The sequence below is a fragment of the Lipotes vexillifer genome, unplaced genomic scaffold (assembly GCF_000442215.2).
Source record: "Lipotes vexillifer unplaced genomic scaffold, Lipotes_vexillifer_v1.1 scaffold250, whole genome shotgun sequence".
Classification (NCBI taxonomy): domain Eukaryota; kingdom Metazoa; phylum Chordata; class Mammalia; order Artiodactyla; family Lipotidae; genus Lipotes; species Lipotes vexillifer.
In genome coordinates this window covers 1,793,587-1,807,968 of record NW_006785198.1, presented here as the reverse complement: position 1 = coordinate 1,807,968, position 14,382 = coordinate 1,793,587, and the positions used below count along the sequence as shown (strand labels likewise).

The following is a 14,382-nucleotide window of genomic DNA, read 5'->3' as shown; positions in this document are numbered from 1 at the left end:
GAGTCAGAGGCTGGATTATCACAGAGCACTTTACACTCTAGCCTTTACCTACAATAATTGTGTTACCCTTTGAAGGATTTTAAAATATCAGGATTTTCTAGTAGTATGTATTCATGTGTAGAATGTGTAAAATTAACCTCTGGGTTTTATGTTAGTGTGTCTAGTCCTAGACAATTTAGTGTAGTCTTCTGTTTTCATTGCTTCGTCTTGGAAAAAGTTGAATTTCTGTTTTTATTGGTAATGCCTATTTACTTTATCACTAATGCCTGTTTAGTATATATGTCTTTTATGATAATTTTAATTTATCTCTACTTTAGATTGAATATATTGTTTCTAAACATTTGTTCTTTAGGAAGAGCAAAATATGTTCATAGTTAATTGTAGTCTTTAACAGAAAAATTTTGCAATGCTTTTATTTAATTCCATAAATATAGTCACCAGTATTTTATGGTTATTTTAGTCCTCATGTTTCTCTAGTTATTTTATATTCAGTGTTTTTCTACTGTCTTTGTAGAACTAGGAAAATAATTCTTTTACTAGACTCCCTAAGCAATAAGTTTTCCACTGTTTCCTGATATTTAGCTATACCACCAAGTACAGTATCTGTGTGTAGTCTACAATATTAACACCACATATATATTCAGGCATACCAAGTCTAGAATACTTCTTTTGTTCTTAGTGTTTGATAACAGTACCATCAGACACAGGCAACAGAGAAACTTGATCTGGGCTGTGCACTTTAGAGGACCCTGTACATCACAAACAAATAAAATAAAATGTATTTTAAAAACTCTTGATTTTCCCATTACTCAGGATTTAGCACTTAGCATTGACATTGTATGACCTGTAATCCTAGACATCCATTCTTGTTATTACGTATTAGTTACCTATTGCTATGTAACAGTTTGCTCCATGTTAGCAGTTTAAAACAATAATAATAAACATATATTATTTCTTATAGTTTCTGTGGGTCAGGAATTTGGGAGTGGCTTATTTGGGTGGGTCTATCTTCGGGTTTCATATGAGGTTACAGTCAAGATTTGGGGCAGAACTGCAGTCATCTGAAGGCTTGACTGGGGCTGATCTGCTATTAAGGTGGCTCACTTACTGGCTGGTGGGAAGTTTCATTTCCTCCCCATGGGGAACTCTCCACATGGCAACTTGAGTGTCTTCACAGCATGGCTGTTGGCTTCCACCAGAGCAAGTGGTCCATGGGAGCAAAGTGAAAGGTATAGTGCCTTTTATGACCTAGCCTAAGAAGTCACATTCTGTTACTTCTATATTCTGTTAGTCACATAGGCCAGCCAGGAGTCAAAATTGGGGGACATTACACAAGGGCATTAATACCAGGTAGTGAGAATCATGAGGGTCCATCTTTGAGGCTGGCTACGAAAGTATTTTAATAATGTTCAAGGCTCAGAGAAATTCTTCTCCACATCTCTTGCTTATAACCTCACATCTGAATACCATGAAGTTTTGTAGCTGGTACCACTGCCAACATTAGAGACGGAAACTGCTTGAGATTGCGATGAGGACTGAGCAGGCAGTAGGAGCACTTCGGCTGAGGAAAGATGAATTTACTGATCTAATTCTCCTTTTAGTATGAATGCAATAAGCTCTTGTATAATGAAGTACTGCTTCAAATAATGCAAACCTTCTATTTTCTTGCTTCTCTTTGTGTTCTTTGTGTTTGGCTTCAGAGGTAGTAGAACTAGTGCAATATTTGCAATAGCTGAGACTGAGAAATTCCCAGAGACTGAGAAATATTTTGTGTTATTAAACAATTCATATTACTCTTAAATTTTGTATATCATAAGTATAGAAACAAAATTCATGAAGCATGATAAAAATTGTTTATGTAGGCAGCTAGATGGATAGGAAATGGTAGAATTATGCAGTTTTAAAAAGATTTAATTAGATTACAGTAAAAATGTTAAAGTAAATATAAATTTTTAAATTTACTTAACTAATATTGATTATTCATTGATTATAATTTTCAATAGAGAATTAAAAGCAGTAGAAAATCTTCAAAAAGATTATTTACTTAAATTTTTAAAATCTAGAAACAGTGTGAGAACTCTTACATTGAGCATTACCACATAGTAAATTCTGCAAATAGGACTTTAAAGTAGATTTAATTACCACTTATATTAGTTTTCTATCTGTTGCTACCTAACAAATACCACAAACTTAAAATACACCCATTAATAAATCTCATAGTTTTCATCAGTCAGCAGTCCAGATACTACTTAACTAGGTCTTCTGCAGTCAAAGTGTCAGCTGCTGCATTATCATCTGGACGCTTGACTGGGGAAGAGTTCACTTCCAAGCTCATTCAGGTTGTGAGAAGAATTTATTTCCTTGAGGTTGTAGAACTAAGAGGCCCTGGCTCTTTGCTGGCTTTTGGCTATCGCCCAACTTCAGGTCCTATGGACTGTCCACAGTTCTAGAGGTCATTCACAGTTCCCTGCTGTGTGGCCTCTCCAACACAGCTGCTTATTTCATCAAACTCAGGAAGACTCTAGCTCCAGGCTGCTAAGTTGGACTCGTATATAGTATAACATAATCACATCATTGACATCCCGTTACCTTTGCTCTATTCTATTTGTTAGAAGAAGCAAGTCATAGTCCCACCACACACAAAGGGAGGGTATCATACAAAGATGTGGGCAGGAGGTAGGAATCATTTGGAGTCACCTCAAAATCTGTCCACTACATTGATCAAATGGTGGAAATGAGCAAGAAAATTATTCATAACTTGAAGAGATCAAGTGAAATCCCTGAAATGTCATATTCTTTACAAAATAAAATTTTACAACTGATCAAAACAATGAAAATGTAAAAAAGAGAATTATGTTCACAGAAGTAACAGTGCAACTCTGGCATATATTGAAGTATAGTTGACACAACATACAGTGTTGTGTTAGTTTCAGGTTTATAGCAAAGTGAATCAGTTATACGTACACATATATCCACTCTTTTTTAGATGTAATGGCTCATGTAGGCCATTACATAGTATTGAGTAGAGTTCCCTGTGCTATACAGTAGGTCTTTATTAATGATCTATTTTATATAGAGTAGTGTGTATATGTCAGTCCCAGTCTCCCAGTTTATCCCTCCCCTCTTTCCACTGGTAACCATAAGTTTGTTTTCTATATCTGTAACTTGATTTCTGTTTTGTAAATAAGTTCATTTGTACCATTTTCTTAGATTTCACATAGAAGTGATATATGATATTTGTCTTTCTCTGTCTGACTTGCTTCACTCAGTATGACAGAGAAGATGATTATTACATTCATGAAATTGGCAAGTTGGGCAGAAAGGGCAAAAACTCAAGCTTTCCTATGGATGATTATCCTGGAAAATGGCCATTATATCCTTTGGTAGTAGGAGGATATTTCTAAGAGAACACAGTTTGATTAAATTAGGGGTTATAATTTTCCACTAAGTAAATATGAGAGAAAGTTTAGTATTTCATTTTGCAACAAATTCTTTCAAGTGGAGAAAGAAATTGTAGAAACTGTGTCTTTTGTATTCCAAGTTCGAAGGCAGAGTGTTTTGTCACTACTCTTCCATATTTCACAACCAACCTTTAAGATCATATTTTTTTTTACAATGAAGATATATGGTTGCAAATACTTAGGTTTATTTTATTCAAGGAATTCAGAGCTTTACCTGCAGTAAAAAAAAAAATAAAAATAAAAAGCATATAGTTGCCAAAATTGAAATAACAACTGAATAACATTGTACAAGCAGTGACATATTTAACAATATAAAACATTGGCATGATTTTCTTCAAAAGAAAATATATGTCCAATATGTAGCCAAATATAATGAAGCTTTTTATGGCATTAACTGTGCTATATTTCATGAAACAAGAAAATGTAGGAATTATTTCAAATATTGATGACACGATGGTCAACATGTAAGATGGGTTAAAACAAAAAGATGTCTCTATCTAGAATAGAGAGTTAAAAATGAACTACTTAATGCATAGTAAAGTGAGAGGAGAAATAATACATAAAAAATGTTAAAGTAGGTGTATTCTCAGTTCAACTAAGTTGTTTTGGGGGCAAAGTGAAGTTGAACAGCTAATATTTATTATACGTATTATTGAACTACCAAAAGAATAGGAAGTTGAAATCCATAAGTACTTATTTCGTTGTTTTTATGCTGGTTGTAGAAAATACAGGCTTTTTGATAAGTGGAGAACTAATCACAGTTCTCTCCCTTCTCCTAGCAGGGAGAAATCACTAGTTCTGTAGGATGCTGAACTGGAGAGCAGCTCCTCCCACTGGATGAGGGTGGGGGGCCAGTTGGTCCCAAGGAGCACATTCTCTAGGCAATCCTGAGTGAGTCCCCAAAGATGTTTTCAGCAATCCCACTCCTTGTTCAGACCAATTGTTTCCTTGTTTTTTGAGAAAAACTTTATTGATGTAATGTACATACCATAAAATTCACCCCTTTAAAGTGTACAATTCAGTGGTTATTAGTATATTCATAGACTTGTACAGCCATTGCACTAATTTTAGAACATTTTTGTCACCTCAGAAAGAAACCCAATATTGTAAGCAGTCACTCTGCAGTTCTTCACCACATCACCAGGCCTCGACAACCACTAATCTACTTTCTATCTCCATAGATTTGCCTATTTTGAACATTTCCCATTAATGGAATCATGTAGTATGTCCCCCATTCTTTATTATTTCACTGGGGTTTCTGGAAAACCTACTTATGATCTATCTAAAAAATCAATCACCTCTTATGTTTCAGATTTATTACAGTATTTTTCTTCTACTTTTTCCATTACCTGTGTATCACAAATACTTTCAAATACCCATAATAATTCATACTGAATGGAATGATGTATTGCAGATTTGTGAGCTTATGGTCAACAGGATTTGACTTCCAAGGACAATGAGAGCAAAATGCCTGCCTGAATTTCAACTGACTTTGAAGGGGGTATGGCTGCAATATGTTTGACTATACAGATGCTTTTTGCATTATCCTCTGATTACAAAATAAGAGAAACCACTCCTAGTACGAGTTAACTATGTCTTAGAAACATCATATCATTTTTTCCATTGTTAAACCATCTTTTCAACTTAGCCCATTCGTGTTTATACTAGTGAACGAGTGATTTTTGGCAGTCTGTTGAACACATAATATTTAATACTGGCTTGCCTAAATAAAAGATTATAAAAATCTAATAATGTAGTTTATTTTGTTAGCCTTATAAGTTTTTAAAACTGAGTGTTGTCAAAGTGTTCATAATAAGTATTATAAAGAATTTTGTAAAGTAGCCTTTTTAAAAGGGAGCTTTGAAGTTGATAAACTCAATGGTAAATCTCTCAAGAAAAACTTTGAGTATATAAAGCAAGAGTAACTGAGTAATTGAGTTATTTTACAATAGAATTTATAATGAGGAAGTGTGTTAATTTACTGTCCTTCACAGTTTTACTGTAGAATTCTCAATAGACCTTTGGGAAGCTTATATTTCAATCTCACTGCATTTTGTATTTACAATATTTATGTGCATTTTCCCTTTTCTTAAATGATGTTTTTACATGTTGTATTGTATCTTGGAATGATGAGTTAAAGTATTTAATATAGCATGGTAGAACAAGCACTGACTCTGCAATCAGACTGCCTGCATTCAAAGCTCAGTCCCACCCAACACTAGTGGGTGCAAGTGACTTAACCTCTCTGTGCTTTAACTTCCTCAACTATGAAGTGAGGATACTAGTACTCATTGATTTGACCTACTGTGAAGATGAAATGAAGTAGTGTATATATAATAATGTGTATAAAGCCTTTAGCCAAGGTAAGTGTGCTAAGCACATGCTAAATATTAATAGGCATTTCATTCTCTGTGGTGTGTGTATAGGAACAGCATGAAATAGTGCACAAAACTAATGGATTGGTCAGCTGGAAATCTTGGTTCTGTTTCCTCTCATTCAGTGATTCTTTACATAATGGATAACAAATTTCTTTTTTCTCCAGCTTAGCTTTTTGTGTATATTGAGTGGCATGTAAAATAATTTTATAAACTATAGAAATAGTGTACTTAAGATCAATTAAGTTTTATGTAAAACAAATACACATTTTTGTTGCACTATAATTTATAGGTTAGGAAATAAATATTTCCTTTTACTAAGTTCCTTATCAGAAAACACAGCAAAAATGAATTATTTATCTGTTTTGGCTTTAATAGCATTTCTTTCTTTTTTCTTTGGGCCAGGGTTTTCCAGGTGACTTTGGAGACAGAGCCCCTGCAGGTCCTGATGGCAGTCCTGTGAGTAAATTGTGATGGTCCACCCTTGCAGTCTAACATCACTCAAGACTTCATAGCAACTGTACTTGGCATTCTCATTATCACATTCCTGACAAGCACTCTTGGCCAGAGAGTTTTGATACCACTGAGCACATTCCACTTTGTAGTTTTACAGCATGGGAAATAAGACAAAAGTGTTATAAATTCTGTCTTGAGAGATAATCATTAAAATTAGTTATTTTGACCATGTTAAACATGACTGATTATTTAAAATATTAGAAGTATACAATCACGATACTGACTTGTATATTTGTGGGGAGGGGCATGGGGAAAAAAGCCTTTCATGTACATCAAGGTACTAAGAAGCCTCATGTAAAAATTGTGCATTTGGTGATTGCTCTTTTGGACTCAAACCTGTCATTGATCTACCTTACTTTTCAGTATTTTATAGAGAAGTCTTTTGGGAGGATTGTTTAGATATCTATGTTCAGATTAGGGAGTTAAAATTCTAAAATTAGTTTAATTATATTATCAAAGGATGGTGATGGAATGCTGTTTTTTGACACTAGGCAGAAATGTCTTTACTTTTTACCCTCAAAAAATGGCTATCCCCCAATATATGTCATGTACACATTCTTTTCATAAGATTTTTAAGGTGAATTAGAATCAACTACTAAATCCTTAGATCATAAATTAGGAATCGTTCCTATATTTAGACTATGTAAATTATTAGCATTTATGCTTAAAATAAAGTGAAAATAGTTTTTTTATTTTTTTCTAAATTATAACTGTATTAGCTTATTCAGTGAATTTAGCAAAAGTTTTATTTGTTATATGGCTTGGAAAATAAAATAAGAGTAGAACTGATTTCCAAACAAATTGTTAAAAAGTTGAATCATGTCTTAAGTAGAATGTTTACCATCTTATTCTTGCCCATGATTCTGGGGAGCTTCGCATTTCAGGCATAATAAAGTAAAGCATTATTTACATTTTTTTCTTTAATACCATCTATGTCCTTGCATACCTAGTGTGAAGCCATCTTATTTAATGTTTTGTCAGTTAAATATGCATGAAGTTTGTTAGGGTTAGACTCCTAACAATATTTTAAAATTTTCTCTTTGAAGTCTGCTGCTTATATTTAAAATATAATACTTCTGGAAGAGCATTTGGAGTCTTCTTTAGAATGCAAGAATAAATTGGATATTTTCAGTTTATTGGTTTATTATTCTCTATATTTTATACTGTACTTTTGTTTCAAAACAGAATTTGAAATGCAAAAATAAAGGGAGGGTGTATTCTTATACTTTGTACCTGTAAATGATGCAACTCTGACATGGAGTAGATTAGGAATTATCACAAAGACTGTAATGATGAGTTTAAGACTGTCACAAAGACCCATCATGAATCAACTGGAAAAATTAATATAGATAATTTTAAATCCCATACAAATAATTTAACAAGGTTGGTAATTTCTTACATTTGTATAGTACTTTAAGAAAGTTTTCAAAAGCTCATATATATATATATATATATATATATATATTAGAGTTTTATTATTAACTATAATAATATGTATATTACAGTTTTAATTCTTTACAAAATGAAAACAAATATTACTATTTCAGTTTCATAAATGAGAAATTTAGAGAATTTAAATAATGTACTTCGAAAGAGCTGATAGTGTTTTAAATCATCTGAAAATGTTCTTCTCACCTGACATGCTGACCACTTGTCTTTTCGTACTACATATAGGCTAATTATGTTTATAATGCTGATTATTAATGGGATTTACTTCCTTTATTAGATACATAGGAGACACAGAGAAATCTATATCCTAGGCTAGGTGGTAGTCCTACTATCTCAAAGCATGAAGCCAGGGTCACTTTTAAAGAATATAAGCTGCCACCAGAGGTTTGCACTTCTTAGGAGGATGCATAAGAGTAGGGAAGTTGCAGAAGTTAGCTAAGAGAAGGTAAATTTTGATATATTTTTTCCTAGAAATTTTTGTCTTCATCTTTAGAAAATACCCTTCTTAGTTTGGAATCATATTTAACCAATTTTGCACATTTCTCTTACTTAGGGACTTGTAGGTAGCATTGGTCCTCCGGGATTTCCTGGGCTTAGAGTGAGTATCAGATATCATCCTTCTTATCAAATATTTTTGCGTGTATTTATATTTGTTAGATGTGTTTTTAAAACTTTACAAAAATGAAAAGTTTTAGTGTCATTGTTGAATATCAACCTTGCTCACATGTATTTCTCCACCAGATATGCAAATTAGACCAGTAGTATGAATTTTAAAATTAATTATACTTTAGGATACACTGAAATAACAATTTTCTACAGGTTGATGTGTATGTGTATTTGTCTTAAGGTTACTTAATCAAGACTCAGTTTCTCCAGAAGTGTAAGACATAGAATAGCCACTTCTTTCCTTTGAGGCAGTCTCTCATACCATCTGGTCTAGAGAGGCAGATAGGTCTAAACAAAAGCACATGATAACAGTAGGCTTTATGAAATAAAATTGAATAAATGGTTAGGAAAACCATCCTGGACAAAAGGTAGGAGCTGGACTTCACCAGTGCCATTAAACATTTTAATACCTAACTTATTCATTGTACTTAAAAAAAGTGACTATATTATTTGTTCACTTAATCAGTTTTTATTACAGTGAATTCAACTCTTGAGTTTCACTGAAGTTTCTGATGCCAGCAAAGTACAGTTTAAAAGCAGTTCTGTGGAGGCCAAAACAATGTCCAGATATGTAGCTCTCTGATAAATTTTTGATTATTCATTGGAGTGAACAGACTGTTACTTTTGATATATCTTCATAAATATATTTCTCTCATCCAAGCTTCTGGTTCACGACAGGAAATAAATTACAGATATTTTAGATAAATTTAGAGCCATATGCTTTAACATTGAGCTAGCTAAAGGTAAGATTGACATACTTCTATGACATGTAAGGAGCCTAATGAAAATAGAATCTTTAAACTATTTCTGTTCATCTAAAAGTAGGGCATGACCATTGGCAGAGGTAGGATTTTCTTTAAAAATCAATTTAGGGCTTCCCTGGTGGCACAGAGGTTAAGAACCTGCCTGCCAATGCAGGCGACACGGGTTCGAGCCCTGGTCCGGGAAGATTCCACATGCCATGGAGCGACTAAGCCCGTGTGCCACAACTACTGAGCTTGCACTCTAGAGCCCACAAGCCACAACTACTTATCCCGCGTGCCACAGCTACAGAAGCCCACGCACCTAGAGCCTGTGCTCCACAACAAGAGAAGCCACCACAATGAGAAGCCCACGCACCGCAATGAAGAGTAGCCCCCACTCACTGCAACTAGAGAAAGCCCGCGCACAGCAACAAAGACCCAACGCAGCCAAAAATTAAAAAATAAATTAATTAATTAATTTAAAAAATCAATTTAGAGCTTGCTCTATTATGTGAAGTAGGTAATTAAGACTCTAGAGTTTTGTGCCATAAATTATAGCTATGGTATTTTTAGCTTGAACTTTGAACACAGGTCCTCTGACTCCAAATTTAATGTTTCCCCACCTTAACTGCCCCAAGTCAGAAGGTGGCAGCTAGGCCAGAGGAGTAAGTCAGGAGTTCAGTTTTTGGAACTGTGGTAAAAATCAGCATGAACTGTGGTAAAAGTGGTAGAAATCAACACGTTTTAACTTGCCCATTTGAGATGGCAAGAATATAGAATTAAGAATTAAGGAACTTGAGTAAGTCTAGGACATTTAAAGTTTTCTCTTTCATAATAATATTAGTAAACAGCTCACTTTCATTTAGTATTTTCTGTGTGCTGGTCACATGGGTTAGGTCATTTAATTCTCAGAACAACCTAAGACCACTTAGCTTATAAACGTTGAGCCCGGATTTGAAGCCAGATGACGTACATCCAGAGTCCAAAATTCTCTCTATTGTGCTATACCACCTCCTTAAAACGTACTATACCTTAAAATATATACTGTCTCTCTTAAGAGATTTCTTTAGACGTCATGAGAAGCTCTATGTGAAGGTGGAACCCAAAGAACCAACATTTTTTCTCAGAACTTAGAATAGGGCTAAACCTGTAAGTGGTGGTCACTGGTCCTATCAGTTGGGAGAGATAGGAAATAGGGGAAGAGAATTGGACTCCAAAGATACTCTTTTTGCATTCTTGATTTAACCTGTTAGCATTAAATTGGTTAGCTCCAAAGTTCTGTTATTATGCTTAAGATCAAGACCAAAATTCTTAACATGGTGGTTCTTCTCTGCATCTTGAGAACATACTCTGTGCACTAGCAAAGCTCTTTGTTCTCAGATGTCATGCAGCCTCCCTACTACATGGCCTTTGCACTTGTTTGTCTACCTGAAACACTTTACCTTTACTTTTCTGCCTAATATTTAACTCTTACTCATCTTTCAGTGCCAGGACTTAAAACAGTTTCTGACACATAACAATGCTCAGTAAAAATGGGCTTTCTGTCCTTTCCCTTTCTCCACTCACTCTTTGGTAGGTGTGCAGAGATTCTACAGAAATGAAAATGGCTAATGACACTAACAGTCATTTTTGTAGTCATCATCTCTTCTGCAGTGACACAGATGGTACTTTATACTTTTCAAAGTACTTTCACATATGTATCTCATTTGTAAAGTAGGTAGAGCAGGTATTATTATTTCCTCTATTCGACATTTATTAAAAATTTTAATCAAAATAATGTGAGCACCTACTGTGTATCAAATGCTGAATTAGATGCTAGACCTAAAATTACAAACAAATTAAGATTCCTGTTTTTGGCAGCTTTATAATCTAATGGCAATATCATGCAGTATGATTACTGCTATAATGTTTGTTTGTTTGTTTGTTTTTGTTTTTTGTTTTTTGCGGTACGCGAGCCTCTCACTGCTGTGGCCTCTCCCATTGCGGAGCACAGGCTCCGGACGCACAGGCTCAGCGGCCATGGCTCACGGGCCCAGCCGCTCCGCGGCATGTGGGATCTTCCTGGACCGGGGCACGAACCCGCGCCCCCTGCATCGGCAGGCGGACTCTCAACCACTGCGCCACCAGGGAAGCCCGATTACTGCTATAATGGACTAAAGTAAAGCCACTGAGAATGGAGCAATTTGTGTTATAGCAGAAAGTCAGAATACACTTCACAAAGGAGATGTCTTTTAAGCTGTTCTGAAGATTATATATGAGTGATGGTGGACTGGAAAAGGGAAAAGGGCTCTTAGGCAGAAGAACGCTGTATTCAAATGCACAGAAGAGGGGGAAACTGGAATGTTTGGGAAATGAAAAGAGGAGTAGCAGCATGGCAGCCTAGGAAGTATGGGGTGATGGGAGCAGAATGGAAGGAGGTGAGGTTTTGTAGACAATTGAGAAAGATTATGTGAACTTTTGTGTTTCCTAGTAAACAGTTTATCTGTTTGCCCAGAACTATAGCCTCTGCTTTATCTCTCAGGTGATCCCTTCCAGCAGGTATAGTTTCTGACAAGAGATGATACTGCTTTCTTTAAATTATTTTTTTCCATGCAGTTGATTCTTATTCTCATTTGGTTTCTTAATTAGTGACAGTGATTATCGCCTGTGAGTGCGTGGGAATGGTTGAAGAGCCCAATATGGAATTCAGTCTTTTCCACTATGTGTTCACTCATGAACTGTGATTGGCCAGGGGCTGCTGTTTTGCACAAAGAACCTCTCCTTGGGTCTCTCTGTTTCTTTGACTGACTTTGACTCAAAAGTTCTGTTAGTTGTCACTGTGTGGGAGGCTTTTTTGCCTCTGTTGCTATATCCCTGACACCCTCAGCTAAACTCTTATGCATGAAATTATTCCTTCTGTCTATTCCATCTTCTTATGGAAGAGAAGTGTGGTAGGTAGGTAGTGCTGAAGGACTTTCAGGTTATCTTTGTGGAACTGAAAACAGCTATTAACCTATCATGGATCACTTTCAGAGGGCTATAGTTTTTTAGGAATAGGTTTTTCCATGCAACTTGTGACATGCCACAAAATGTCTTATGTTGCTTGGAAGTTTCTATACCCGTACCATTTTACTTTCTAATTCTTCATTTTTCTAAGTCTTTTATAATGAATAATTTTTTATTTAATAGATCTTTCTTGGAGTATAATTGCTTCACAATACTGTGTTAGTTCTGTTGGGGATATCCCCAACAGAATATGGGGATATCCCCATATCCCCTCCCTCTTGAGTCTCCCTCCCACCCTCCCTATCCCACCCCTCTAGGTGATGACAAAGCACCGAGCTGATCTCCCTGTGCAATGCTGCTGCTTCCCACTAACTAACTATTTTACTTTTGGGAGTGTGTATATGTTGATGTTACACTCACTTCGCCCCAGCTTCTCCCTCCCTCTCCATGTCCTCAAGTCCATTCTCTATCTCTACATCTTTATTCCTGCCCTGCCACTATGTTCATGAGTACCAGTTTTTAATTTTTAGACTTCATATATATGCATTAGCATACGGTATTTGTTTTTCTCTTTCTGACTTAATCACTCTGTATGACAGACTCTAGGTCCATCTACCTCACTACAAATAACTCAATTTTGTTTCTTTTTATGGCTGAATAATATTCCATTGTATATATGTGCCACATCTTTATCCATTCATCTGTTGATAGACATTTAGGTTGCTTCCCTGTCCTGGCTATTGTAAATGGTGCTGCAACGAACATTATGGTACATGTCTCTTTTTGACTTATGGTTTTCTCAGGGTATATGCCCAGTAGTGGGATTGCTGGGTCATATGATAGTTCTATTTTTTGTTTTTGGGGGTTTTATTGTTTTTATTTTTAACATCTTTATTAGAGTATAATTGCTTTACAATGGTGTGTCAGTTTCTGCTTTATAACAAAGTGCATCAGTTATACATATACATATGTCCCCATATCTCTTCCCTCTTGCGTCTCCCTCCCTCCCACCCTCCCTATCCCACCCCTCTAGGTGGTCACAAAGCACCGAGCTGATCTCCCTGTGCTATGCAGCTGCTTCCCACTAGCTATCTATTTTACGTTTGGTAGTGTATATATGTCCATGCCACTCCCTCACTTTCTCCCAGCTTACCCTTCCCCCTCCCCATATCCTCAAGTCCATTCTCTAGTAGGTCTGCATCTTTATTCCCATCTTGCCCCTAGGTTCTTCTGACCATTTTCTTTTTTTTTCTTTTTTTTTAGATTTCATATATATGTGTTAGCATATGGTATTTGTTTTTCTCTTTCTGACTTACTTCACTCTGTATGACAGACTCTAGGTCCATCCACCTCACTACAAATAACTCAGTTTTGTTCCTTTTTATGGCTGAGTAATATTCTGTTTTATATATGTGCCGCATCTTCTTTATCCATTCATCTGTTGATGGACACTTAGGTTGCTTTCATGTCCTGGCTATTGTAAATAGAGCTGCAATGAACATTTTGGTACATGACTCTTTTTGAATTATGGTTTTCTCGGGGTATATGCCCAGTAGTAGGATTGCTGGGTCATATGGTAGTTCTATTTGTAGTTTTTTAAGGAACCTCCATACTGTTCTCCATAGTGGTTGTATCAATTTACGTTCCCACCAACAGTGCAGGAGGGTTCCCCTTTCACCACACCCTCTCCAGCATTTACTGTTTCTAGATTTTTTAATAATGGCCATTCTGACCTGTATGAGGTGATACCTCACTGTAGTTTTGATTTGCATTTTTCTAATAATTAGGGATGTTGAGCATATTTTCATGTGCCTCTTGGCCATCTGTATGTCTTCTTTGGAGAAATGTCTACTTAGGTCTTCTGCCCATTTTTCACTTGGATTGTTTGTTTTTTTGATACTCCACGAGCTGTTTTTATATTTTGGAGATTAATCCTTGGTCCATTGTTTCATTTGCAAATATTTTCTCCCATTCTGAGGGTTGTCTTTTTCATCTTGTTTATGGTTTCCTTTGCTGTGCAAAAGCTTTTAAGTTTCATTAGGTCCCATTTGTTTATTTTTGTTTTTATTTCCATTAGTCTAGGAGGTGGGTCAAAAAAGATCTTGCTGTGTGGTTTATGTCAAAGAGTGTTTTTCCTATGTTTTCCTTTAAGAGTTTTATAGTGTCTGGTCTTACATTTAGGTCTTT

At 35.5% G+C, this 14,382-nt stretch overlaps 1 protein-coding gene across 1 annotated transcript in view; it reads left to right on the top strand.

The window, feature by feature from the left end:
* COL24A1 (collagen type XXIV alpha 1 chain) overlaps positions 1 to 14,382 on the top strand; it is a 382,692-nt gene that overhangs the window by 80,468 nt on the left and 287,842 nt on the right. The window contains exons 13-14 of the mRNA XM_007457245.1: positions 6,242 to 6,295; positions 8,355 to 8,399. Coding sequence (XP_007457307.1) covers positions 6,242 to 6,295; positions 8,355 to 8,399 — 99 coding nt within the window. The remainder of the gene's footprint in view (positions 1 to 6,241; positions 6,296 to 8,354; positions 8,400 to 14,382) is intronic.